The sequence below is a fragment of the Diadema setosum genome, chromosome 20 (genome assembly GCF_964275005.1).
Source record: "Diadema setosum chromosome 20, eeDiaSeto1, whole genome shotgun sequence".
NCBI lineage: Eukaryota > Metazoa > Echinodermata > Echinoidea > Diadematoida > Diadematidae > Diadema > Diadema setosum.
Window position 1 is genome coordinate 21,795,719 of NC_092704.1, and position 26,903 is coordinate 21,822,621.

General features: G+C 39.0%; 1 protein-coding gene across 1 annotated transcript in view; it reads right to left on the reverse strand.

Moving 5' to 3' along the window:
* LOC140243502 (uncharacterized) overlaps positions 1-26,903 on the reverse strand; it is a 154,484-nt gene that overhangs the window by 115,908 nt on the left and 11,673 nt on the right. Inside the window, exons 3-8 of the mRNA XM_072323172.1 lie at positions 23,413-23,697; positions 21,360-21,422; positions 20,402-20,569; positions 15,475-19,506; positions 14,791-14,946; positions 14,025-14,225 (exon numbers count right to left, since the gene is read on the reverse strand). Of these exons, the coding sequence (XP_072179273.1) occupies positions 14,025-14,225; positions 14,791-14,946; positions 15,475-19,506; positions 20,402-20,569; positions 21,360-21,422; positions 23,413-23,697 (4,905 nt within the window). The remainder of the gene's footprint in view (positions 1-14,024; positions 14,226-14,790; positions 14,947-15,474; positions 19,507-20,401; positions 20,570-21,359; positions 21,423-23,412; positions 23,698-26,903) is intronic.

The window sequence follows — 26,903 nt, forward strand, 5'->3', positions numbered from 1 at the left end:
AACATAGACATATTGAGATGACATATCAAGTGTGCAGTACAAAATCAAGTACACTTTCTTCATGACACTGAAGTCATGGAAGAATTTCTGCAAAATATACAATGTACTTTCACTTTTACTTTTCTTTTCTTTCCTTTTTAAACTAAGGATGGGCTGGGGGATTCTGCTGCAGAAATTATCATTTTGTAATGTTAAACTGGCAACTCTGATTTTCAATTCATTATATTGGAAAAAGAGTAAATTCGATTCAAATTTAAATCAATTTGCATGAAATAAAAAAGAAATAATTGCCGATTCCAAAGAGAAAAATGAACTTTAATCTTCAAAAGAAGACCTATTTTCTCCATTTGTAAACATTGAATCGTAATACATTAATAGCTATGACATGAAAATATATTTCATAAACTGATATTGGAAAATCCCACCTTTTCATACATGTGTATTTTTGAACATCTGTGTCACAAAAAAAAAAAGCAGCTTTATCCAATCTCAGTGCATAATTATATCCCTACATGTATCTCAAAGGTATAGATAAATCCCCACTTCTTTGACGTAGATTCTGAAGTTGCTCTCACTACAGAGAGCCGACATTTTGAAAAAAATACAAGGACATTTTTCCACAATATGTCATGAGACAAAGACTAAGATAACAGTGTCCTTGCCTTTCTTCCACACTGTTGCATGTCTTCCTATTTTTCAGAAAACCCACTTTTTTTTTCTCAAAAACCCACCTTTTTTTTTTTACACATACACATCAGTTGCTCTCATCAGAAATAGCTGCCATTTTGCAAAGAATGATTTTTCTTTCCCTTTTCCAAATACACCATGACATTAAAACTCAGCTGACAATTAAGTTATACTATCCCTACACAGTTCTGTGTATGGCTATTTTCAATGTTGTTGTTTTTTGTGCATGTTTCTAGTTTCAAAATGTCAACATCTTCAATTCAAAATTTGGATTCCTTTTTCACTGAGTAAGACCAAAGAAAGAGTATATTTGAACACCTTCAGGAGAAACGATGCAAAAATTCCAGGGTCTCATTTGTGGCTATTTTCAGTAAGGTAGGGCAGTTATCGACAAACACTCTCAGGTCAAGCTACACCAGACCAGACACACGCAGTTACAAGCTTTCATTGTGCCTTTCATCTTGTGATGATGGCTTTCACAATGCAAATTAACAAAATGAAAAACAAAAAGGAAACTTTCTCACTTCCAAACAAGTTTTGAAATAAGCGTATGGCCAAATGAGCTTTGTGATCACTCTGAATGTATACTGCCCTACTTTGGCAAAAGGAAGCAAGTGACATACCATCGGAATTTGAGTTATTGATGTTTTCATAATTCACATAATGAGCTCTTATTCCAGGCCAAATTTCATGCAGAAACACTCATCCTACTAAGAGATATGTTAGATAAGACATCATGATAGTCCATTGACGTCAGTGTAAATGACAGACACATTTTGCTCTTTTACGAGAAATTTCACTTTTGTCACTTGCTTCCTTTTGCCAAAGTAGGGCAGTATACAAGCCTCATGTTTTTGCATATCATGTTTCTAACTCTATAGCATCACTTTTAACAAATCAGGGTCATTAACCGTGCAAGTTTTATCTTGATTCTGGGTGTGCACCAGCCATTAGAATGCCTTGAAAGACAATTCCAGACCAGAATTTTTTTTTTTTTTTTCAGGAACCATCTACAAGCACAACACTGAAAGTTTTATTAAAGTACAAAATATATACGGCAAGTTGTGAGTTGATCACATTATCAACTCACTTATATGCATATATTGACTGTTCAAAAATTATGTTCGAAAAATGAGTGAAACTTCACTTCTTAAAGGTAGGGGATACCTTTTACAGAACTCCCAAAATGCAGCAAAACATTAAATATGAACATCAGGGGACTTGTTTAGGCCACTGCTTAGAAATTTGGAAGTCAACAGTTATCTACGATTTGAATAATGCACAAAACTCAACTACTCAGTAGTTCTGTGTGTCAACCACACTTAAGCCTTTTTGTTGCAGTCTTCTGTAATTTTTATCTATAAACACAAATCTAAAAGTATAAGAGCTGATGTAATAACATATAGAGTGTGTGGCAAGAATTTATATAGAAATGTTAGTAAGTTTTGATGAACTTTATTCACAAAATATACATGATGGACACACATGCAGTGCATGGGTCTGCAAAGGTAGCCTAGTAATGTACTGGAATTTACGGTGAGCCCCGAAAAGAATTCAATTCAAAATCTAACGGTCAATAAAAATGTACTAAATGTTACCTTCCACTTTCAATACTTTATGGGAGTTTCTAAAATGATACTCTCTTCAACTTGTACCACTGTGTTTATACAACTCTTCATTTAAGGCATGCAAATGGGATTCCCTACCTTTAAACTTCCCTCATTTCATCCAATTTTGAAAACAATTTAAAAAAAACACAATTGTGCTTGTAAAATTTCATTTATTTTTTTTTTTATTTAGACTAACTTTTAATTGGTTTGGAATTGTCTTAGTGTCTACATATTTCAACAGTGGCCAATGGTAAATGCATGAACCAAATGAACTTCATCACTTGCCTCCCACTTGTACATGGTTTGTGTTGTGCACGGTGAATCCCTTCTGTATCCACAAAGATTCCACAACTTTGTCATGATTTTCGAACATGTCCCATACATATATGTGATTCCATATCTGATTTGCCCGACCATTTTTGTCGTTTCGTTTGTTTGTGTTTTGGGGGTGAACTGTCTGTAAACCCTCCATATTTAGAATAAGTCTAAGTGAAGGATGGTAACCATCTCATGCTAAAGCCTTCTAAATCCCCCATACAGTAAATGTATTTCATGCAAAACATGGCAGTTTGCTAGTAAAAAAATTGTGACAGATTTTGGCAAACCTGCCTACTCAAGTTTGCAGCGACAAGGAGAAGTAATCCTTACAGTTGTCATTTTCCTTGATTACCAACTGAAATATTTGATAGGTTGACTCTCCATCAACAGCAACGTCCAATAAAGTGAATGAATTAATTGACTACATGAATAATCATGAACCTATCATATGAATATTCATTCTACCTAGGCTTCAATACAACATACAGCTTTCTCCTGGACCCTCGCAGCCAATAACAGCTGGTGATAACTCATTCTTCATGAGCAATGATGTAAAGGAAGGAGTCTATAGTGTAGCAGGGATAGACATTAACTCTTTTTCTTTGGCGGCCCATTCGGACCACTGAAATCTTTGAATTTAAAATTTCAGTGGCCTGAAAAAGAACTGAAGTTGGTCTGAAATAAAAAGAAATATAAACATTTATTTTGAATTTAGGTGCCTCACTGGGCCACCACGAGATAGCCTTTTTGGAAATTTGATGGCCCAACAGCTATTTTCAGTGGCCCCGGACCACCATGCCATCGCTAATGTCAGGCCCTCTATAGTCCAGGGCCAACAGCCCTCTGAAGACCATGAAGTCCAATTTTTGACTTGCAAGAGGTCTCGAACATGTAAAGAACTGAACACTTCTCTTTGGAATGGCTGTATGGTACCCTAATTCTTCACCTTGTTTCTGGAATCAGATTTTATGCTCCCTACAAAATATTGATGCTCTATGCATTATAGTTGAATGCATGCTCTCAGCATACAATCAATGAAATCAAGTAAATATTAAAAAATCCATCAGCAAAGTATCAGTAGCTATTGGCCTCCATCATGTGGGTGTTCTTTAAATAACTGTCCATTTTCACTGTCAAAGCAGGAGCTGTTCATTCCTTACTTCTTTCTACACAAAATGTCACAAATACTAAATTTTGTTTTTGGTTCTCTGTTGTTGTTGTTGGGTTGTTTTGTTTTTGTTTTTGTTTTTTCTGGTTGTTATTTCCTGGGGGGGGGGGGGGGGGTATTGATTCTGTGGAATGAGGCAAGGAAGGGAAAAAATACAATCTGAAATTCTACCAAGATTAAAACAAAAATACAATCAGGAAGGTTTCCATCTCAAAGTAAGGTATCTTTGAGTCAAAAATGTTCCTAGGTAATTTCACTTGCAAGGCATTTTCAGCAGGGAAATTTCCCGACAAAGCCATGAGAGTCATCAGCTATTTTCTCAACATATAGTTGTATTTTTGGAGAAAAGGACTGAAGAGCTTGCAAGTTTGGAACAAATTCAAACACCAATGCAGTAACAAACACGATGCACTCAATCATTGCTACAATAAATGCACAATAAATGCACAAGAAATACTTGTGAGGACAAGGAGTTTCATGATCATATTTCAGACAAACCTATAGGTAAAAGTATAATACTGGTATTGCCCTTGGAATTATAATCCTGTTTGTACCTTGAGTATGTTTCTATTGAAAAATGAAGGTGTGCAGAAATGTTTTTTCATGTTGTCTGTCTACAAAATAAAAAAAAATAAAAATACACCAGAAATTGCAGATTCAAAAATGTAGAACAAAGCCTCCTTCTCTTCAAATGAGTTTTGTAACCACTGCTGTGACGGGTTCATTCTTACAAGTGTACTATTTGCTGATATGTTTGCTTAATATTATTACGTGGGGAGAGCTCTATGGGTACAGAAGCCTGTAACATATAAAACATATGGATATATATATACATATATATGGGCCGTGACGCAAGAAAAGGGCCCTTAGGGCATAAAACATCGAAAATGAGTTTTTACAGCCGTACTGTAGAATTAACTTTTGACGTATTTATATGTAAAAACCGTTTTCTGAAATTCCACTCCTAAATGCCTCCATTATTGCATTTAAAAACGCATGTTTTGTCAAAATATTCCTACTTTTTTGGTGCGCTATCTGCATTTGCGCGCAGCTATGTAGTTGATTCTTGTTTGCGCGTATTGCTTTGTCAACTTCCGCGCCGTTTTATGGGCGTTTGTGCGCGGCAGGGCCCTTTTCTCGCGTCACGGCTGATATGTGTGTGTGTGTGTGTATACATGTAGATATACATATATGCATATGAAGAGTTTGTTTGCAAAAACCGATAAGTCCATATTTGCCAAATGGAGATATTTGAGATTAAAGGTCAAGAAAAATAAAGAGAATAATAAGAAAAGTTTTGCTTCTTTTGACCATATCTTCAAAAATATAGCTTTATATGTAGTGACCAATATATCATTTAAAAGGTATTACATGTATTTTGTACTTTATGACAGAGATCGTACTCCAAAATCTTCAAAAATGGACTTATCGGTTTTTGCAAACAAACCCTTCATATCTTGATGGAAATATAGCAAATATATAATGAAAGAGGATGTGTCATTATTTATACATCAGATGCCATGTGACACTCTATGCAAAGTGGATTAAATCTGTGTGTTCTGATGGATAATAACACTTTGAAATATTCGCATCAAATCAGATGGCTCACCCCCATGACGGTAATACTGAAATCAAATCATGCAGTGGAAGCAAATCTTTTGAGCAACAACGATGTTTGTTGCTGCTGTGGTGAATGTGTGCACCAAGCCCCGTTACATTACTTTCATTTTCAAACACATGGCTGTGATTGTCTGTGCCAGGTCTAAATGGTAGCTAGATGGATGTATTTCTTGGTGGAGAGAGTTTATGTTTTGTCACCGGTTTCGGTGCAGATCTGTGCCCACTGTGCCTTAATGTCTTTATGGGGAAAAAAAAACGAGTTTGTAGACTCATATATCGTCGACTAAGAACCAGAAGGGCGTTAAAACAATTTCAGGTGGTATTGAATTATTGGTATCAAGTTGTAGAGCTTGATCCCCTCTATGATATGGTGTCACTTTTTAATTTTTTCCACTTTCAGTAAAAAGTAAAAAATTAAAATTATAAGGGCACTGTTTTGCCCGATATTTGGAAAAATGCTTTTTTCTACCCACTTTTGATTAAATGTAAGTTAACTTTTTATTTCAGGAAAATTGATTGTTTCATTTTTATCTACGCTCAAATCTTAGAATGCGATAGAGCCCTTCTGGTTCTCAGCCGACGATATTCATCCATTGTCCAAGTATTTTGGCTTCATGATTGAGATGTCACAATCTGGTAGGAGTGACCATTGCATTCTTCATGCCAGCATGCAACTAAATCCACAAATCCTATCCCAGCATGCAACAGTGGGTCAGAAGACTATGGACTCAACATGCATTAGAGGTCCACATTCTGCTGCGGATGTACTTAAATGTTTTAGAATTATAGGAATTATGCTATACAAAGAGTTAATATTGTATTTGATACAGCCACATCTTAGAATCCTTGACTCATGATCAAATCATGGCATGGGGCATGAAATCAGTTGTAAATTAAATACAAAATATATCCTGCTGAAGAGTGAACACGTAACCATAGAATTGTCACCAAAAAAGAAAAGAAATCTGTTTCTGAATGCCCGACTTGAATTGAAAAAAAAAAAAAAAATCAAGAAGTCAGTTCTAAATCAATTGCAAATGAGAATATCAGATTTTATTTATCTTCTTTCAAGGTTATACTTTAGAATGGCTACTATTTTGGCTCTGTCTGAAATGCATAATCTCACAAGTTAAAATAACTCTTGCAATTATTTATAGCTGAGTTTATATCTTGGGGTATCTTTTCAGTTTGCAAATATGTCTTCATTTTCTTGGATTTGGCAAGTACAAGCTTGAGTATCACCTCTGTGAACACACTATGATGCCTTGTGTTGGACATAGCAGTGGGGCATAATTGACAAGCCTTGAATATAGTGCTTAGTTTTTGGTTAACTGATTCTTTCACAATTTGTGTGATTTCTTTTATATTCACCAAAAATCAAGCAATCCACATTGATTGCATTACAGCTGAAAATTTGAATTTTTCCTCCGCAAAAAAAAAAAAAAAAAAAAAAATTATGCATGGTGAGTTGGTACTTTTCGAATCCTTTCAGAAAGGAAAAATATTTAAAAAAATAGGTCTATGTGCGTCACAAAATTAGATTGAAATGCAAAATGATGCAAGATCTATTAAGCACAAACAACTACTAGTATCTGAAAAGGTGAAGGAAAACAAAAGCACATGCCAGATTTGTGAACAGTTTGTCAACAGTTGACCAGCGGGTGTTTAGAGGAAGGCAGAGAGATAATAACATGCAGTAAATGTGAGAAGCAAAACTCAAACAAAGAAATGCAATTTTCATGCCCTTAAAATCATGACACAACTTCAATAAAGGCAATTGAAGACTCAAGATATCATTTTTTTTTTAATATAAATGTCATTTTAATTAGAAAATAACATGCACACTTCAGGTCAACTTTCAACATAGAAAGTCACAGCACAGTTAACATGTTTTACATAAACACACTTATGATTTAAGTTTGGGTCAAAACCAGAGTTAATTATTAAAAAAAAAAATAAAAAATGATGATGATACTTGTTCCTAACAAGATTCACTTCTGTTCTTCAATCTGAAGTGACAGACAAGGAAAATAGGGAAAAATTCATTACAGAACCTAACTTTGACAAGCTTCAATTTATTTGTCTGCTTTATACATGAGTAATATCAAGAAACTCTTGACTAAACTTTGGTGTATGAAATATTCAATAAATTTTACAGTTCCCATTTTTGCACACAGAGTTTCAGTCCATTCCCAAATTTCATTTTAAGTGTCTTTTACTTATTCTCATATGAAGTCATTCACTTGATTGTCTTATAAGTATAATATTCATCCTTCTGAAAGGAATTTTTTTCCTCAATTTCACTCACGATGCTGCAGAACATCTTCTATAAATAAAGTAAAATCATGTAGAATATATGCCAAGTATCACAAAGTTACAAGTTGGATAATATGAGGGAGAAGACACAATGGAAAATCAGTGGCATACTGATAACTTAAAGAATAAAAACAATGTGAATAATATTGGAATGCTATGGCATGAGCAGGACGAAAATTGCATTTCTTATAAAGGTTGAAAGACAATTGGAAAACATAAAATATTGTACATAAACAAGTAGAAAGGTAGGGATTTCTAGGTCACAGGGTACAATGGTGAGTGCAAAACACGATGTAAGGAATTGGGGGGGGGGGGGAGGTAAAATATGTGGTGTTAACAAACAAAACATTTTGAGTGATGAAACTAAAGATACATGTGAATGTAAAAACATATGAGAGATGTAAAAAGGTAAAAGGAGGCATGCAAAATTAATTTCACAACACACGACAGAGGGAAAAGGAAAAGGAAAGGAGAAGGTAGGAATTTCAGAAATTTCACTGCATCAGCGGATGTGAACTGGTTTAGTTCTGCTTTTGACCCAGACTTTTACAAACATGTCTTGTGTTAGGCTGTTATGTCACACAAACAATATAAAGCGTTATTTCTTGAATGTCATCCCAGCCACAAAACAACACACTTACATAAAGTTATTAAGCTTGCCACACTAAAGGTCACTCAGGCATTGGTAGCACATATTGAAGTAGATATTTCAATGACAGTGTTCTTATTTTGTAACTCATGAATGGAAACACCCCTCCATGCGTACTACCTACACGTGTCTTTCCTGCACTTGATATAAAAAACATTATTAAAATGATACTTTAAGTGGAGGTATGCTTCCTTGTAAACCATACTATGAACAGTATCACATTATGACGACTATGCTATGTACGACTGAGTAATCTCTGAAATAAATATCACGACAAAATCAGTCCAGTATCTCACGTTTCATGATTGGCCAATGTATTACTTTCAGAGTTACAGTATGTGTGCTTACGGGATATGGCTGATATTAGATATTATTTTAACTAGGATAAAATCAACTTTTTGTCATACAGAACTGCGAGCAAGAGAATACACATCTTCAGTCGGACAAACCTACAAAACACCTGCCAACAAACAGTGCGTCATGACGGCAAAAGTGGCAGCAATACCGGAAGCAACGGTGGCAACATCAGTTCCAGCCACAGTGGCAGAAACACCCAGAATACCTCTTCGTGTCTTTACTGGTGAAGACCTCACATAATCAGAGTGACAAAGTACCTAAACCATGCTGACTATTATCTCAAATACCGATGATTCAGAGACTGCTTCGGACATGTTTGTCATCACACCAAATGGATGCTGACTGGCAAAAAAAAATAAATGAATAACAATAATAATAACTGAAACAGAGGGAAAAAAAAGTGGTAAATAAAAAATAGTACCAATAGCAGTGATAGTAGACAGAAGGAGCGCAAATGACACTAATTAATATTTTGCATAGTTACAAAGTTTAACCCCCCCCCCCCACCCCTACCACCACCACCACCCTGCAAAAAATACAAAACTCAGTTGATCCCTGTTTTGCTGTGCATGAATGTGAAAAAGTTTTAAGTATATGGGTTACTTTACCTCAAAAGGGCATGAATACACTGTACCTGTGTTTATGATATTGAATGCTACCAAAGCATGAAGAAAAAAATAAAAAGATAAAACCATACTAATACCCACTAACCAAACAACTTAGCGGCAAAAACATAGCTTGTTTTTAACAAATCAGAAAATTGTACTGCCACATTAAAAAAAATAAAATAAATAATAATAATAATAATAATAATGCCTCAGTCTTTAAAAAGAAAAACAAATCCTAAGGAAAGCCCTCTTTTCTTATTATGGACAACGATTGCTAATTTGAAAACTAAAAGTGCTAGCTGTATTCAATTTTCACCCCCCCCCCAAAAAAAAAAAATAATAAATAAATAAATAAATAAATAAATAAATAAATAAATAAAAACAATTTAAAAAAATTAAAAAAAAATATTTAAAAAAACAATAATAATGAAAAATAAAAAATACTTGCTAAACATTTCAATTCCTAAGCATAAAGCCAGTATTAAACATCTACCAGTCAACTTGAACATACAAAAAAAAAACTGAACGGAAAGACAATAAAGGAAATATGGCTTTGCATAGATTCAAAAGATTTGACCCTTGTCAAATGGACTTAACATGGACTGGAGACATGTAATCTGGCACTAGTGGCTATTAAATACACACATTTGTCTTATATTTCAACTTCAAAATTGCACAGAAACTGTTGAATCATTGACTACAGAACAAAAAGGATACACAAGACTGCGTTCATTTTAGCAGTTCCAACCTAACCAAAAAAAAAAAAAAAAATGATCTAACAACTACTACCAGCTCCCTGTTGGTTCCCCTTAGACCTTTATGCAATTTTCCTTGAATGTAGTAGAAGTAATAAATGGTATATATGAAAAAGAATCGTTATTGCATTACTGGTGTTCTTTTTAAATGCATTTTCGGAATTGCTAAAATAAGAAAAGGAATGTAATATATGTACTAATATATTGCAACTTGAAATTTGAAAAGAAAATCAATATATTCCACATAATTCTTCAGAAAGTAATAAGCAGGGGTGCCTCAGTACATAAAAACTGTACATTAAATGAATTAAACCTGATTCAATCAAAACCTTACAATTTTGCAAGTAATAATTATTAAGAAGCTACTGATGAGAGGAGATCATTCAATTGACAGAATAGAGTTTGTTTTCTGGTGCAAGCACTACCGTGTCTGCAAGTTAAGTGATAACTTGCACAGAAGAGAAAATCTCTCATTTCTGATTTGTTATAACATCCCTCCTCCGCATGAATGAGATTATTTTGTTAGAGTCAATTTATTTTAATGCACACAGTGTCAAGACATGTGTGGTATTGTCCAAAAAAAAAGTAAATAATAATTTCATTTATCCCCAAATGTATTCTATCTTGTTGGTCTGATTGCTATTTAATTCAGCTTTATAAGAAGCGTGTATTTGTATTGATCATTGTGAAGATTTCAGTGTGAAAACAAAAACAAAACAAAAAATCAAATTTCAAATTTCTATGTCCCTGAGAAGCACTATGAACCTAGCTGCGGCAGAGTTGTTGGACAACATGAGTTTGTGCAATTTCCCCTTTAGAGGGCGCTGTACAGATTTTACTTTGTAAATTTTATTTGAGCAATTGATAGTCAGTTGCAAGATTACTGCAAGCAAACGACTGAACAAGAAATTTGTACGCACCATAAAAAAAGTGGCATTGACTTGGATGTTATACAGGCAGCATTTAAGTCCTACTGTATGCGCAGTTGAAAATTGACATTGACATCATTAAATTATGTATTTCAATCACACTGGGTGTTTACAAAATTGTTTGATGTATGAAAATGTCACAACAAACGACAAAAATTCTATTCCACAAAGTAAGATGGCGTACAGCAAGTCAGCAACATCTGCAAATTTCATGAGTGTTTCAAGTCCCACTTTTGTGAACACTGTCTTCACTACAAGTGTACTTGAGATCAAAGCAATAAACAAAAGGCAAACCATCAAAAGTTTGGCAACAATTTTTGTTTAACCCTAAAAAGACTGGGCTATTTTGGTAGCTCGAAAGACTGGGGGGGGGCCTAAAGGGCCCCCCCTTAAGATCTCGGCCGTGGATCGCGCGATCGCCGCAGAAATTTGCACAATGGTAGTGTGCGATGTAATCTACAAGATCATATATTTAAATTTTCCAAAATAGTCTTCTTTTATTTTATTTTGATTAATTATGCTAATTTATGCGAGAAATCAGACTTTTTTATCTAAATCAGTAAATAAAGCTCCAAAAGTGCTCATTTTTGGTCTAGATATTCTTTGTAGCATTCTTAGCAAATGTACTTGAAAAAAAATTCGGTATCAAAATTAATTTCTTATTTATTTTATTGTTTTATGAATTTCTTATGTATTTCTTTGTTTTTTCGACCTTTTGTATTTGTTGTTTTTTCAGCAAAATTTGTGGCAGACCCTTTTTGAAGCATAATACTACTGAAACAAATTGATTTTAGCCATTGAGAGTAAAAATAAGCATATTTATATGAACCATGTGATAAAGCTCAATTTGTATTGACTTTGTACACAAAATTGCATTTTTGAGCCATTTTCGGTCTCACGTGCATGTACAAAAAGTTATGTAACTTCAGAACCGTACCCCCGGGCGTCACAAATTTGGTGTCAAAATGTGCGGGAAACTCGAAAGAAAAAAGTCACAGAGCATCGCGGCGAGAGCATTGCGTGTTGCTGAGTAATCGCGTGAAATGTCGAGGGGGGGGCCTTTTAGGCCCCCCCCCCAGTCTTTTTAGGGTTAAACATAAGAATATTTTAATGTTCATTTGGTATTAGCGCTGGTTGAGAGAGTATGTCAACTTTAGAAAACCTCACAAATTTGGAAAACCCAAGGGAGGAGAATGGAAGTGTTACATAAATGTTATTTTCTTTAAATCCTGCTTGCTTCTCCTTGAATGCCAGAGGTTTTCCTTGGCAGCCTACAGGTACCAAGCATCTGATTTCTCAAGGAGACATTGCACTCTTATTGTGTGAACTGTTGCTGGACAAGAAATATTGCAAGATGTCAGTAACCAATCCAAAGAACAGAACAGATTTAATTCCTGAATTAAATCAGGGCTACAAATGGCTAATTTTCATCGATAGACTCCCAAGCTCGCAAAGATCCAGAGAACACAACAGATTAAATTCCTGCGTTGAATAAAGGCTGCAAACGGCTACTATTCATAAATAGTTTCCCAAGCTTGCAAAGGAAGCTCGGGCTCCTGCCTCACACAAAAATGCTAATCACTCTCCAAACACTGGGAAGAGATGAAACGACTCTGCACAGTCACACTACGCAACAACGACACAGAGCTGGAAGCCGGGATATACCTTCAACAACACTTGCTGAAAACTGATGCTAGAGCTAGCCGCCACAAAACACATCTACTTTGTATAAAACTGAACACACACAAATACATATAGGTCTAAATGTCTTGCACTGATTTCAATATGATTTTTTCTTTGAAAATAGATTTGTATACTCTACCAACTCTGACAGGCATATTGCACTTTGGTTCTGGTTTCTGTTACAAAAATATTCTGAGAAATTATTGTTCTGCACCAAAACAAAATCATATTGGAAAAAAAAAATCTTTTCCCACATCCCTCAACATTACTACAATCATTACATTGTTTCAAACTCAAAGACACATATTTCTAACTCTGTGAGATCTATGGCCCTCTAGTGTCTATACGTTTTTCCATCACTATTCAATATATACAAGAATATATACTGTATATACCACTGCTGTACAGTGTAAGTGGCAAGAGTATGACATACAATGTATATACTAGTATACAACCAATAGGCACTGGCATTGCTCCATTTATAGTCAACACGGAGTAAACAAAAAAAAAAATACACAGATGGCATGGCATTTATATTTCAGCCTGGAAGAGCTATTTTACAGGGAAAAAGAACTCAAGAGGTTAAGTGTCTTTTTCCCCTGTGTGAAACATATTTGTTGCAGTCAGTGGTGACCTCTACAACAATTTTAACCCTCTCTTCTGTGCATTTACAAACACTCTGGTACCCCTTTAGGGTGAAGGAATGAAAATTGGGCCAAAAACACATTATACAAAGACCACATCGCATAATGCCTGATAGTACCATTAGGAATGATTTTTAAAAAAAATAAAAAAATGGGAAAACTAAGTTTGGGAAAATTTAATAAATTCAGATATTTGTTATGACTTTGTTGTTGTTTGTCTGATCTTGTTGTAATTGTCATTGATCTGTTGCTTTCTTGTTGCTTCACGTAGTAGAAAAAAAAAAATGTTTAGAGCGTATACTTTTTTTTGGTTACCATCTTCTTTGTACTTAATTTTATGATACAAGGGGTTTGCAAAAGAGGGCTACAATGCTATTCACTCAGTATCTGCCTCTTCCTTTCCACTTTTAATAATCTTGCCAATCAGAGCCCCAAAAGATACTGCAACTTCTTTTACCCCAAAGGAATCCACAAAAACTGGCACAATATGCAGTAATTACAAATACACAACCCCTTAAAAAAAAAAATCCACATACTCACAGCTTGTCAGCATGTGTCACGCCACGCCCATGGAGCTGCTAATTAATGTCACTTGAACAACCTACTACGCGGTAAGTCTTGTATAAAATGCAATAAAATGGCAAAACAGAGGCCTTTTAGTAAGAGCACCAGTTATGCACCTGAGAGAGATGGCGAGACTTTAGCAGGGAGATGTCGGACAAGTGCCTCTCCGCCTCCCTGGCCTCCCGCGCGTCGAACTCCTGCTCCAGGTCCTGCCGCAGCCTGGCAACCGCCTCCGCGTGCTGCTTCTCCAGGATGAGCCGCATCCCCTCCAGCCTGGCGACCATCTCCTTGTCCGACTCGGTGCGCAGGTAGTCCAGCTGAGGGGGGGGGGGGGGGGGGGAGGAAAGGGACAAGGAGAGGTGTGAGGATTCATGAGCTCCAGACATACAGCTTCTTTGTAAAGCTGCCACCAATTATAGATACTAAACCAGAGAAAATTGCAGCATAAACTTTCACCCATCAGCCTCTTTCACAGCATGAGACTTTCACAAAATGCCACTGGCATGAAATGCATTGTGTGGGGAAAAAAAATGGAGTCAAAAGGGGCCTGAGCTTTTGATCCTAGCAGAATCTTTGTCACAGGCATTTCTCTGAGAAAAAAAAAATTCAAAAGTTTGCATGCATATTACTTACGAGAATGTTGGCTTCTCGTGTATATTCGCAAAAGTTTTAGGCATGCAAAAAATTTGTAATTTTACAGTACCGGTTCCCATCTATCACTATATTTTACAAGACATATCTCCCTCTATCTTTTTGTCTCTCTATATCTCCCAATATCCAAACTCACTCTCTCTCCCTTTTAACCGAAACAAAGGTGCTCCACTGCTGAGAAGCATCTGTAAAATGTGGCATGAGAGGGGGTTGAGGCATTTGATCACCAACCTCGTTGTCGTGCCTACGCTTGACGAAGGCCTGCCTGTTCCTGTACTCCAGCTGCTGCTCCCTGAAGTTGGCCTCCCACTTGCGCAGCTCGAAGTCCTTCTGCTGCAGCTCCGTCTCCAGGCCGGTCTTCTCGTGCTGCAGCTGGCGCTCTCTCTCCTGGAAGAGACCATAGAAAGTACAGACGCTAGATGGAGCGCAAGTGACCACACTCATTTTAACAAGTCCATTTATGAAATATCAGCCTAACTGAATAACAAAAAATATCCCTAAACAGACAAGCAGTATGTGCTTATATATTGGAAAATGTTTAAGGAAAAGCCATTCTCATTTCAATGAGCACATCTTTAAAATATGTGCTTTACAAAAAAAAAAAAGAACAAACGCTAAACATACAGGTAAATCTTCATATGCAATGTTACAAATATACAGACTTCAATCTGCAGTACACATTGAGAAATATAGAGCATCCACGAGCATAGTACATAAGTGCTGTGATAGGAAGGAAAAATCCTGGTTACATGTATTTAAGATTATAAGCAGTCAACATTTATCAATCTTATGTTGCAATAAATCCATCTCCCCAAGAACATTCTACTAACTGTACAAGACCTGGGCACACAAGGCATCTTGATGTTATCATGCTGATAACTGGTATAAATGTGACTTGGTGTTTTCATTGCAAACCTGCAGTTTCTGCTCCATGTCCTTCACTTCTGCCTGGAGGCTCCTCTTCTGCCGGGCCAGCTCCTGCTCCAGACGATCTTTCTCATGGAGCAGCTCCTCCAGCCGCTGCTGTTCTTCTAGCCGCTTCTGGAGCTCCAGTTTCTCCTCCAACAAGTGCTGCTCCACTGCCTCCTTCTCCTCCAGCTTTTGCAGGAGCATGTCCTTAGCACAGCGCAGGGCTTCCTCTCGGAGGGCCTGTTCGTCCAGGGACTGACTCCCTTCCGGCCTGTCGCCATTCTTCCTCTTCTGCTCATCCAGCTGCTCCCGCAGGGAGTTCTGCTCCACCTGGAGCTCTGTGAACTGCTTGCCAAACGTGTCCTGGACCTCCTGCGAGATTGCTTCCGCAGCCTGCATGCGCCTCTCCAGGTCGTTCACCTTGGAGCTGAGGTCCTCCTTCTCCTGCAGGAGTTTGGCGTTGCTGTCCTGTAGGACCCCAATCTGGCGATTCTTCTCTGTAAGGATCTCATGCTCTGTCTGGTCCTTGTGAGCAAGACTCTTCTTCAGGTCTATGATCTCTTGCAAGAGGGCATCCCTGGATGTCGGTGAGTCACCTTCTTCCAGGAGTCGAGCAGTGGTATCACGTTCCTCCTGCAGTGCCTGTTGGAGTAGCTTGTTCTCGCGTTTGTACAGCTCCTGGTGTTCAGCTATCTGTGCCTTCAAGCTTGCTATTTCCTCTTTGAGTTCCGGAGTAGTTTCTTGTTGATTGTCAGTTTGGCTCAGCTGCTGATTAAAAGTATCCTGGAGTCTCTGGTTGTCATTTTCCAGGTCAGACACCAATGTCTCAAGCTCTTTCACTTTCAAATCTGCATTCTCGATCATATCCTCAAGGTTTCCCTTCTCCTCCTCGCCCTCTTGTAGAATTTGTTTGAGAGCATCAAGATCTTTCCTAAGCTGACATTTCTCCTCTTGCAATGCATCATTTTCTGCCGAGACATTTAGCAACTCACCTTTCAATTTCTCATTGACAGACTTGAGTGAGTCAATATCTGCAAGAGCTTCTCTCAGGTCCGTCTCTTCATGATCCATGGTAGGCGGAGACGATGCTGCTGCAACAGGTGCCACAGTTTCTGCAATGACTTCTTCATGCACCTCTGTGGTTATTTTACCATCTGGGTCATCAACTGAGACAGCAGTCCTTTCCAACTCTACCCTTAATTCTTCCTTCTCCGCCCTGAGCTGACCGAGCAGTCTGTCATAATTTGCCACAGCCTCCTCAAATGTCTCTTGCTGAGCCATAATCTCGACATCCTTCACAAGCTGAACAGACTGTTGTCTTACCAGCTCTTCTTCCAAGCTCGTCACCTGAAGTTCTAGCTCTTGGCATCGGCTTTGTTGTCGACTTGTGAGAGCCTCGAGCATTCCTATGGCACTGTCTCTGTCTTCATTTGACTCTGACTGACTGAGTGAATCCAGCTGGGATTTCAGCTCACCAACTTCGCAATCACGTTCTTTCTGCTCCAATTCTAATTGGTGCTGGAGAGCTTCTTTCTCAGATAGCAACTGATCTCTCTCACCTTCTAGTTTCGCTAGGTTGTCTTCCAATTCGTTTCTTTCCACAGCTTGCCTTGACACCTCCTCTATGAGGTCATGGATTTTACTATCGGACTGCTCTACCTCTTCCCTCAAGACGGCAATCTGTGACTGTGTCTTCTCAAGGATGTCCTCAATACCTTTCTTTTCTTCCTCAATCCTCTTGATTTGCTCTTCAGCATTCACCATAGATTCTTCATCAGGTTGGCGTACCTTGAGTTCTTCCAGCGCAACTTGCACTTCTGCAAGCTGCTCTTCCACATTTGCTTTCTCGCACTGCATTCTTTCCACTTCACATCCCCTCTCATCTAGTTGCTCAGTTAACTGCTTCACATGGTCACCTAGGCTTTGATTGGCAGATTCCAAGCTCTCTAGCTTGGAGGAGTACTCCTCCACCACTTTTTTGGCAACTGCCAGATCATTTTGCATTCTGTTCATCTCTGCAACGAGATTGGAGCTGTCCCCGGCCCCGTCTGTCGAATCCCCAGCCTGTGTATTCTGACTCTGGCCTTGCCCAATAGCCTCAGTATGACCCTCCAATACTGATTTCAGCTCCTGAATCTTGCCATCAAGCTCTTCTTTCTCTTGCTCATGGGCCAGAGTGGCTTCCACCAGCTGCTGTTTCAAGGCTTCAATCTTGGCGGCATAGCCAGAGACCTCTATCTCGTGGTCCTGTTCTTGTGACTGGAGCTTGCTGTTCAGGACTTGCAATTTTTCATTCAGGTCGTCCCTCTCGTTGTCGTAGAATGGAGAGTCCACCGTCATGTCGGTCTGGAACTGGATTCCCAAGAGCTCTTCATTCAGACGGCCCACCTGAGCGTTCAGGTTTTCTTTCTCAAACGTGGAGGCTGCCAGTTCCTGACGCAGGCTCTCCTGATCACGGTTCGCTACTTCCAGCTGAACCAGCAGGTCATCCCTGACCTCGGACAGATCCTGCACTTCTGTCTGCAGCTTGGCCAGATGGTCATCCTTGAGTGCCGAAAGGACACCACCCTGTGGCGCTGCCTCCTTCTGCTCATCAACCGCCTGTTTCTCCTCCATCATTTTCTCCCTCTCCCTCTCCAGCTGGTGCTTGAGTTCCTCTTCATACTGCTCTTTGAGCTGCCCACGGACATTCTGCAGCTCTGCCACAAACTCGTGCTCCTTTTCTGTCTGCACTTTCTTGACCCTTTGGTCTATCTGATTCTCCAGCTCTTTCTGGGCATCCTTCAGCTTGTCTCCATATTCAACGTCCAACTGGACTTTGAGCTTCTTCAGGTCAGCTTCATGACTGTACCTCAAATCCTCCATCATGTCGTCGTAGTTCTGCTTTATCTCTGCCTCCAGGTTTTTTCTAATTTCTTCCAGCTTTTCAAACGATGGACCACTCACCCTCAGCTCTTCCAGCTCTTGCTGCAGCTGCTGAATCTTGTCCTCCTGCTGTGCCAGACTTTCGTCCCTCTCCTCCGAGAGCTTGTTGATGGCCGCGTCAGCCTCAAGAGAGCTATGCTTCATTTGGGCTGTGAGGCTCGCTATTTGCTCTTCGCTAGCTTTCTTACTCTCATGAAGAGTTTGATTGTCCTGCTGTAAATTGTCAAGCTGGTTTCTTAGCCTGGCAATTTCCTCCGCATCCTGCTCCCTTGATTGGAGAGAATTGGGGGATGAATCAGCTGCATGTTGAGTTTCTTCCAGTTGCGACATCAGACGGGTGATTTGTCCTTCGTATGTGTCTCGTATTTCAGTTAGCTCCCTATTGTCATTCACGGCTTGCTGCAGCCGGTCAGTTAAGTCTTCGACAACCAGCCTCTCTCTCTCCTTCTCATTTTCAAACTCATCCCTCATCACTTTCATCTCTCTCTCGGCCTCCGCTTTCAAGATATTGACATCTGTGGCGTGTTTCTGCTCCAGTTCATCATTCTGTCTCGCGAACTCATTAACAAGCTTCTCGAGCTGCTGCTGCAGCTGCCCAGCCTCACGTTCCTTCCCTATGATCGCGGCATCTCTCTCCTCCAACTGCTTCTGCAGGTCTTTGATCTCCCTGTCGGAGAAGTCGGCGTTTGTTCTTGCCAGGACCTGGAGCTCGTTGCAGCGCTGCTGCAGGAGCTCCACCTCCTGTTGGTGACTCTCGGCCATCTGTTCCTTCATCAGCATCATTTGCTTGCCGTAGCTCTCATCAAGTTCCCCTCTCAGCAGGTCCATGCGCTGCTCCCTGCTCAGTGAACCGCTGTCCCCTCGGAGGTCTGCCACCTGTTGCTGCAGGTCGGCCATTTCTCCAGCATGTTGCCGGAGAATCCCTTCCTTTTCTTCGCTCAGTTCCACCAGTTCCTGCGCCTTCTTGGTGTATCGATTGGCAAGCTGGTGCATCAGTTCGTCTTTATCGGCGATGGTCTGTCTAAGGTTAACAACATGGTTGTGTGCCTGTGTAAGCTCCTCAGCTAATTCTGCCATTTCAGTCTTACCCTGGCTCTGCAAGGTTTCTCCTGCCTGTGGATTAAACAAATAATGAGGAAAAAGAGTCAACTTGTTACACACTTCCAAAACTTCTTTCTAAAATCCATGAAAATGGCAGCCAACAGCTAATTTCATACTGTGGCTGCTTAGCAGTAATGCCAGCATCAGAAAAGTATGCCTTCTTTTATCAGAAAAGAAAAAAAAAACAATGTATTCTTGTTGCAGAAAAGCCGGTAACAAAAATACAAATGGAGCAAGTGTGAGGCTTTTGAAAATGATACCACTGAAATAAATGATTAAAACAAAATTTTAAAAAAAATTGTAAAAATCAAAGGATACATGTATTTTGTTTGCAAGCTTCCCTACGATGTACTAATAGTAAATGGTAAAATTATACTGTTCAGGCCATAGAGTCAATATTTATTGTTTTGCGTGTCTTTAAACATGTGAGTCTTTAATTTGGTGAACAGCACCTGACTTGCGAAATTCGCGAAAACACAAATCTTGCAAAATATTCTGCGTATGCAGTAATAGCATGATACCGCACCAAACCATGGAAATACAGGTACAGTTCTTGGGAATCAATGAGTAACCAAATGAATGATGGTCCTTCTTTAGGCGCGGTCAGACTGGCAAAAGATCGAGAAGTTTTAGATCGCGATCTTTAAGATCTCGAAGTTTTGCCAGTGTGACCGCAAACTTCCCGCGAAACTTCTCGCGAAACTTCTCGATCTGTTTGCGGGCAGTGTCTCCGAAGCACGAGACCATTGTCATGTACAGATGTGCATTGTTACGTCACAATCACTAGCCATCGGACGGCGCACTCTTTCTTGTGCGCGTACGAATGGCCCAAACTTTGCGATCTTAAACTTCTCGATCTTTTGCCAGTCTGACCGCGCCTTTTGAGTAAAGAATGGTTTCTGCTCACTATTCTCAGTTGGGACTGCAAACCCTGGATGTGCTCGGAAAGTTGGCTCGCTTGGCTTGCTGCTTCCTGTTGCACCTCATCTCGACTCTGGAGGGCGCCCTGCAGATTGTCAGAGAGCTGCTTGATGATATCGTCGCGTTGGCCAAGGGCTCCCTGGAATTCCATTATCTGCACATCAGACAGTCACAAAGAGTGATGCCACTTATTTAAATGAGGTAAACCTCACAACTTATACTTTCCACATCACGGTGTTATGCTGATGAGGTATACCATCTTTTTGCATTTAGAGGAAAATGGGATCATTCAGTCAATGAAGGCATGCTGCAGTTTTACTACCTCTTTAAAACTCTGCATGTGCACATGCCAACAATAACTTTACTGTCCCAATGGAGATCATTTTCATACATAAATAAATGGCAAACAGTGCCAAATGATAGAGATATACATTGTATACAAACAATCAGTAGAATTTATATGAAATTTCTATACAAGCTTTGAATTGTGTGTGACGTGTGCAGAAATGCAATCAAGGAAATCAGAGCCTTGAATACAATAGGGTACAGTACAAATGCAAATTTGGCTACACATGGCATGCATGTGGTACAGACACACTGATATTGCACAGTGCATGACAGCTGATGGCTTGTTGGTAATTATGTAAGTAGGGCTACCCATGAGAACTAAAGTTGATGGACTGCGTTACCCTCAAAAAACTCTGATAAACCCATACAATACAACATATCATGACTCTTGCTGTCATGAATAAACAGAATGTTGTAACCTTCCAGTTTGACATTCTACTTTGGTGAGGATAAATACAGTGTAGGTCTCGAGACATATAAATGTAACTTGCATACTAGTTTAACTTCCCCCAATGGCATTTCAAACCCTTCAAATGAATTGTTCTTTATGTTTCATACCCTGCAGTCCATCATCGATAAAATGTTTTAAGACTTACCTTGAGATTGTATTGTCGTATTGCTTCTTTATACTCCTCTTCTCTGTCAGGAGTCAGAGGTTCCTGGAAAACAGGGAGAAAGTGATAGAATCCATCAGATCTTCTGCATGCAGGCAACTAGCCCTACTGGATGACAGAACTGTGCACGTACACTACGTGAGTATATGTATGTGTGCAGGGCTCAGAGGTTGGCACAACACACCACATCTACATACCTGGCTTTACCCATTTACCAAGGTTCAACACAGAAATCCAAATAATTGGTGTCCGAAGTACAGTGTGGTGGTACATATTTCTACAGAAGAGAGCTTAACAACAAACTTCTATCTCTCTCTCTCTCTCCTCATTAATGTTCACATCTTTTGACTTGCGATAAGAAATCATTAAAATTGTCAAAGTCCACTGTATGTGTATGCCCTGGAAAGTTCACAATGATGTTACCATTTTTTTTTTCCTTGGGTATATTTTCAGACTTGGAACTTGTAAGAAAATTTCATGAGTGGTTGAATTTGCAATTGAGTGACAGAATGAGGACATTTCATCCCTTTTCAGGAGAAAATTTCGTGATTTTCCACCCTGGAAATAATGAAGGTATTTTTGGTACAGTATGGGAGGGAAAACTTTTGCAAGTTGCTTATTTCATGAATGTCAGTCGATTTGTGAAATTCACTGAATAGGCACTGCAAAATATACCATGTACACTATATGCACATTGTTCCCCATCAGGCAGACTGTTGGTAATCCTGATCTTGTTTCACAGCACACTTCACATCAATTTTGCGACTTACGTCACCCAAAGTTGCTATGGCAGCAAAGCAACAACTAGTCAGCTGTGAGCATTTTCCCTTCATAGGTCCCAAATAATCCCTTTATCTCATGATAGTAGAAGTGTATTGATTGTTGTTTCAGTGTGGAATTAAATGAATTAAAATGAATTTATGAAAAAAATACAGCTGGTGATGCAGTGTCTAAAATTATTGTATCATCTATGAGAGAGTTTTAAAAGAGTCAGGACCTAGAGGTATTTCAGACAGGTTTCTTCTACTTAACCTAAATCATCTTCCCCGACCCTACTCAAGTAGAAAGTAAGAAAAGAAAACTATAACCTGAATAGCAGATACAAAGGAATAAGAAAAGCCATAAGCCTATAAAAAAACAAAAATAACTACACAAGTAGTATATGATTCATTTCACAAGGGTTGTATGATTCATTTCTGGGGCTTCTAAACAAAAACAAAACAAAACAAAATAGATACAAAACAAGATAGAGGCAATGAGGGTGATTTCTTTCAATATATTGCCATAAAGACTGCAGCTGACGTGGACGCAAATCTTCCCTGTGATGGGACCAAGCACCACGCTAGACTGCTGGCCACCACGCACACCACAACCAATGGGGATTACCTTCCGGCTGAGCAGGTATTACCAGTCGGATATTTTTCACTCCTGTGCTAATTGCCTTCACAAGGCCCGATGACTAACAGCTTCACTATTTCCTCTCTTCGGTCAATGAGGTAAGTGCTATAGATTGTATATGAGTGTCGGGATAATAGTGATGCCTTGCGCAGATACAGCTGTATGAAGTTACAGCTGGACATCTAAACATTCATGAAAAATAAGCTTCCTTAGGTAAATTTGTGTAGATCCGCCATGGACTAAAGTCACTGTGGTTGTATTCCTTTGCGTCACTTTACTTTGATACAGGGAAAGTTGCACATGGGAAATTTGAGTACATGGAAAATTGTGAATGTAAATTCAACAAATGCTGGTCATGTAAGCATGAATAAGGAGTTCTGCAACAAATATTTTCAATGTTTTTACAGGCTGTAAATATCATAATCAATTGATGTTTACTATCATCAATATACTATACATGGAAGAGGTCATGACAAAATGGCTCTCTACAAGGAATTATAAAAGCATATTTTTGTTGTTGCTGTTTCTTGTGGCTTTCGCTGTTAAAGGTGTTTTCTTTTTTTCTTTTGAAATGCCTACACAGACTCTTTTTATTTCATGATTCAAACTGTATGATGACCAATGAGGGTAAACTTACAGGGGTGTGAACCCTGGCACTTTGCCATGTCCCATCTCCGGGCTCCCCGGATGAGAGGGGTGCAGGCGTGCCCGGACTGTCCCCGTTCTGCTGCAGCTGTGCCTGGAGGGCTTCGGAGCGGGAGTGCTCCTGGGCCAGGGAGTGCTTGGCCTCCTCTAGCTCCTCCTGCATCATCTGCAGCGCCATCTCCTTGCCCTCCAGGGACTCCTCGAGGAAGAGGATGCGTTCCGCCGAGGCATTGTTCTGGGAGGAAGAGATGTCCCCATCCAGATGGCTGTCCGAATCCTGCATCAGTCAAAATATAAAAGATATCAATCTTTCAGACTATTCACATGGCCTCCTGCAGTTGTTTTCCAACACTACTATATTTTCAAGATTCTTCTATTATAGTTTAAGATTACTGTAAAAGTGGATATTTTCGCGCGACTAATTTTTCGCGCTAGGCTGGGTCAGAAGAGTTTCGCGTGTTTTTAATTCCGCGGAATCAAGACATCACGCACAGGAACGTATGGCAAGCCAAAATATTCGCATGTTTTTATTTTCGCGCTAGTTTCTGGTTGCGCGAAATGCGCGAAAATTTCAACACCGCGAAAAGTTCCACTTTTACAGTATTTCTTTGTATTTTTTTTTTCATGCTCTTGAGTAACTGAGTATAGTAGATTGACATGTTTAATCGATTTAATATTCATCTGAGATTTACAGATAATTATCATTTCAATTTGGACAGTGCAGCAAAACAGCATTCAGGAGGTCTTGCACTGAGCTCCTGAATGCTATTTTGCTACATGAAAATATCAGTAGTTTCTGCACTCAACAAATGACTCATTTTTACCATTATCATCATCACTATTAAAGTTAAGGTTAGGTTTAGGGTATAGAGTTTGGGTTTGGGTTAGGATTAGGTTCAGGATTTGGATTAGGGTTAGGGTCTGGAGAAAAGTCTGGAGAAGGGTCTGGGGTAATTGCCCAGGGGGTAATTACCCTAGACCCGGCACCTTCATGGTGCTCTTTAATACAATGTAATCAATTATGCATTCAGAACAGAATCAAAATATGAAGGAATATTCCCACAGTACATTCAGACACTATAATCCATCATGCTTTCTATTCCATCCAGTCCTAGAAACCACTTTTCTCTGGCTCAGTTCTGTCTCAGTTTATGATAATTTTGACATTTCATTGCTAGAATATCTTAGGGTACAGTCCATGTCTTAATGTCTAAAGAATAATATAATGAATTTACATGTATAATTGTTTGTTGCAGCTGTAGAATTTTCAAATGCCTCTGAATTGTTAAATTTACTGCTGATTCTCATATTGACAACACAATAGATGGATGAAATTCTTCTTTAACTCAAATTGGCAAATATCCATTCATTTCTTTCTGATTTTTTTTTTTTATAGTTGCTCTATAATGAATGCAGGCATATAAGTTCCACCTAATATCTTCCAAAAGAAGATATGCAGCAAAACTTCAGAAGTGTCAGTTCAATGATTGCAAGAAAGTAATTTTGCAGCAAAATTCGCCCATTACTGAATGGGTTAACTGTTACCAGGTACAATGTAAGACCACAACTGATTCCACTGGATTCATCAATTGGCTCAACATTAATCTGCTCCCTGCAATATATTGAGAACTCCATTTATAGACTTCATATGGAACCAAACCAGAGCTGCAGCTAGCAATGGGTTCATAACTGACCCAAACCTGTAGAGATGATACAAATTTAAACCCTTTGTGTCCTTTGAGTGGCAATTAGCACAGAAAACCCCAAAGCATTGTACACACTGTCCAAAGCCCCTGGCTTAGAAAGGGTTAACACAACATGACAGTTGATCAAGTGAGCGTTAACAGCTGATTGGTTACTCCATAATACATTTCAGTGTGTTTGCCAAGAAGATTTGGGGAAAAAAGAAGGGAGTGTTCCTGACTCATCCTACGTACAATTGTATTTTACAAAGTATCAAATTGTTGACACTTTTCCCTACTGTCAAAGAGCGAGTGACTGCAAATACAAGTATCACACTTAAACAAAAGAACAGATCTTGGCATGATAAACTCGCTGGATATCTGACAGATCCACGTACACCCACAATGTACAGTACAGTGACAGTCAAGATAGACATCTCGTGTGCCAGAATCTCCAACAAGGATTTGTCAGCTTGTGTTGTGCACGCACTGTTTGGTATGATCACACTGCGAATGAGTGATCTACACAGTGTACATATATGCATACTGTACAATGCACCTAGTCATTTCACATCAAGATCCATAATATGTATCTTATCATTGTGTGAGATTCATTCCACCACATCCATCACTGCATGTTTACAATGACTGTTGTATGTTCATGTGATTAGACAGGACCTGCCTCATATTAAAGGGATGGTATACAAGTATTGGTGGAGATGAGGATTGGGCTTTTAACTTTCTGCAAGATAACAAGAAACCACTTTTGAAATAGTGAAGAGCATACCAGTACCATTCTAAGAGGAATTCAAAGTTTATTTGATGAAAATCGGTTTCGGAATGGTTGAGACATCGAAAAACAAAGTAAAACAAAGGGATTGTAATAAAAGGTGGGTCCCACTTAACCTGAAGCTAGGTCTCATCCAAAACTAAAACTATACAATCCCTCTAAATAACATGGCTACCAACATTTTCAGTGCTACAGCAAACTTTGCTGAGGAATGCTGTATTGCATCATTCTGCCAGATGTAGCTCAAGGCCCTCACTGAACATATTGGTGCTTTACAATTATATGTCTTTGAATAGCAAATTCTGGGGGATTTTGTGACTGTTGTTTTCATCTTCCCGAAGGCCTACGATGCAATGAAGAAAACATGTCATGTATGATGAAAAATGCTCACTTGGAACACTGAGAGCAAACAAATCAAAGAGCTCTGATTACAACTGGTTTTCATTTTCAAAATTATATTTAACCTAACTCCTCAAAAAATTTACAGCCAGCTGACCCAATTTTTGTGTATTATTTTACATAACTCCTTGTTAATCACAATGAAACTTCGGCTAGAGCCGACAGTAATCACGTCCATGTCATTGGCCAGCATCTTTCTGATAGAGCACAATAGAGGGCAGCACAACAATTCATTCAGTGGGCACAGCTTATCACTTGGTCCCAAATCGCAGGACAACACCCTGAGTGAGCACACATAATGAGTCTGTGGAACTCATGTTTGATGGTAAATATGAGGCCCACACCTCCCAAGAAGCAAAAAAAAAAAAAAAAAGAGTTTCCCAAAGAGCATGTACTGTTCAACATGGCAACTCTTGTGCAGTTTCAGATGTAGAGGCCCAATATAGGGTTGGCTATCCACCATAGTGGACAAAGAAACCCCTGGCTCGAAAATATAAAAGAAGCCCTTTAAGAACATGTGTCTGGCACAAACACAACACTTGTGCTCCCACTATCATCAAAACAAGTGTGAAAGAAAACAGCAGGCATTGCAGGATGTGCAGACATGCCCTA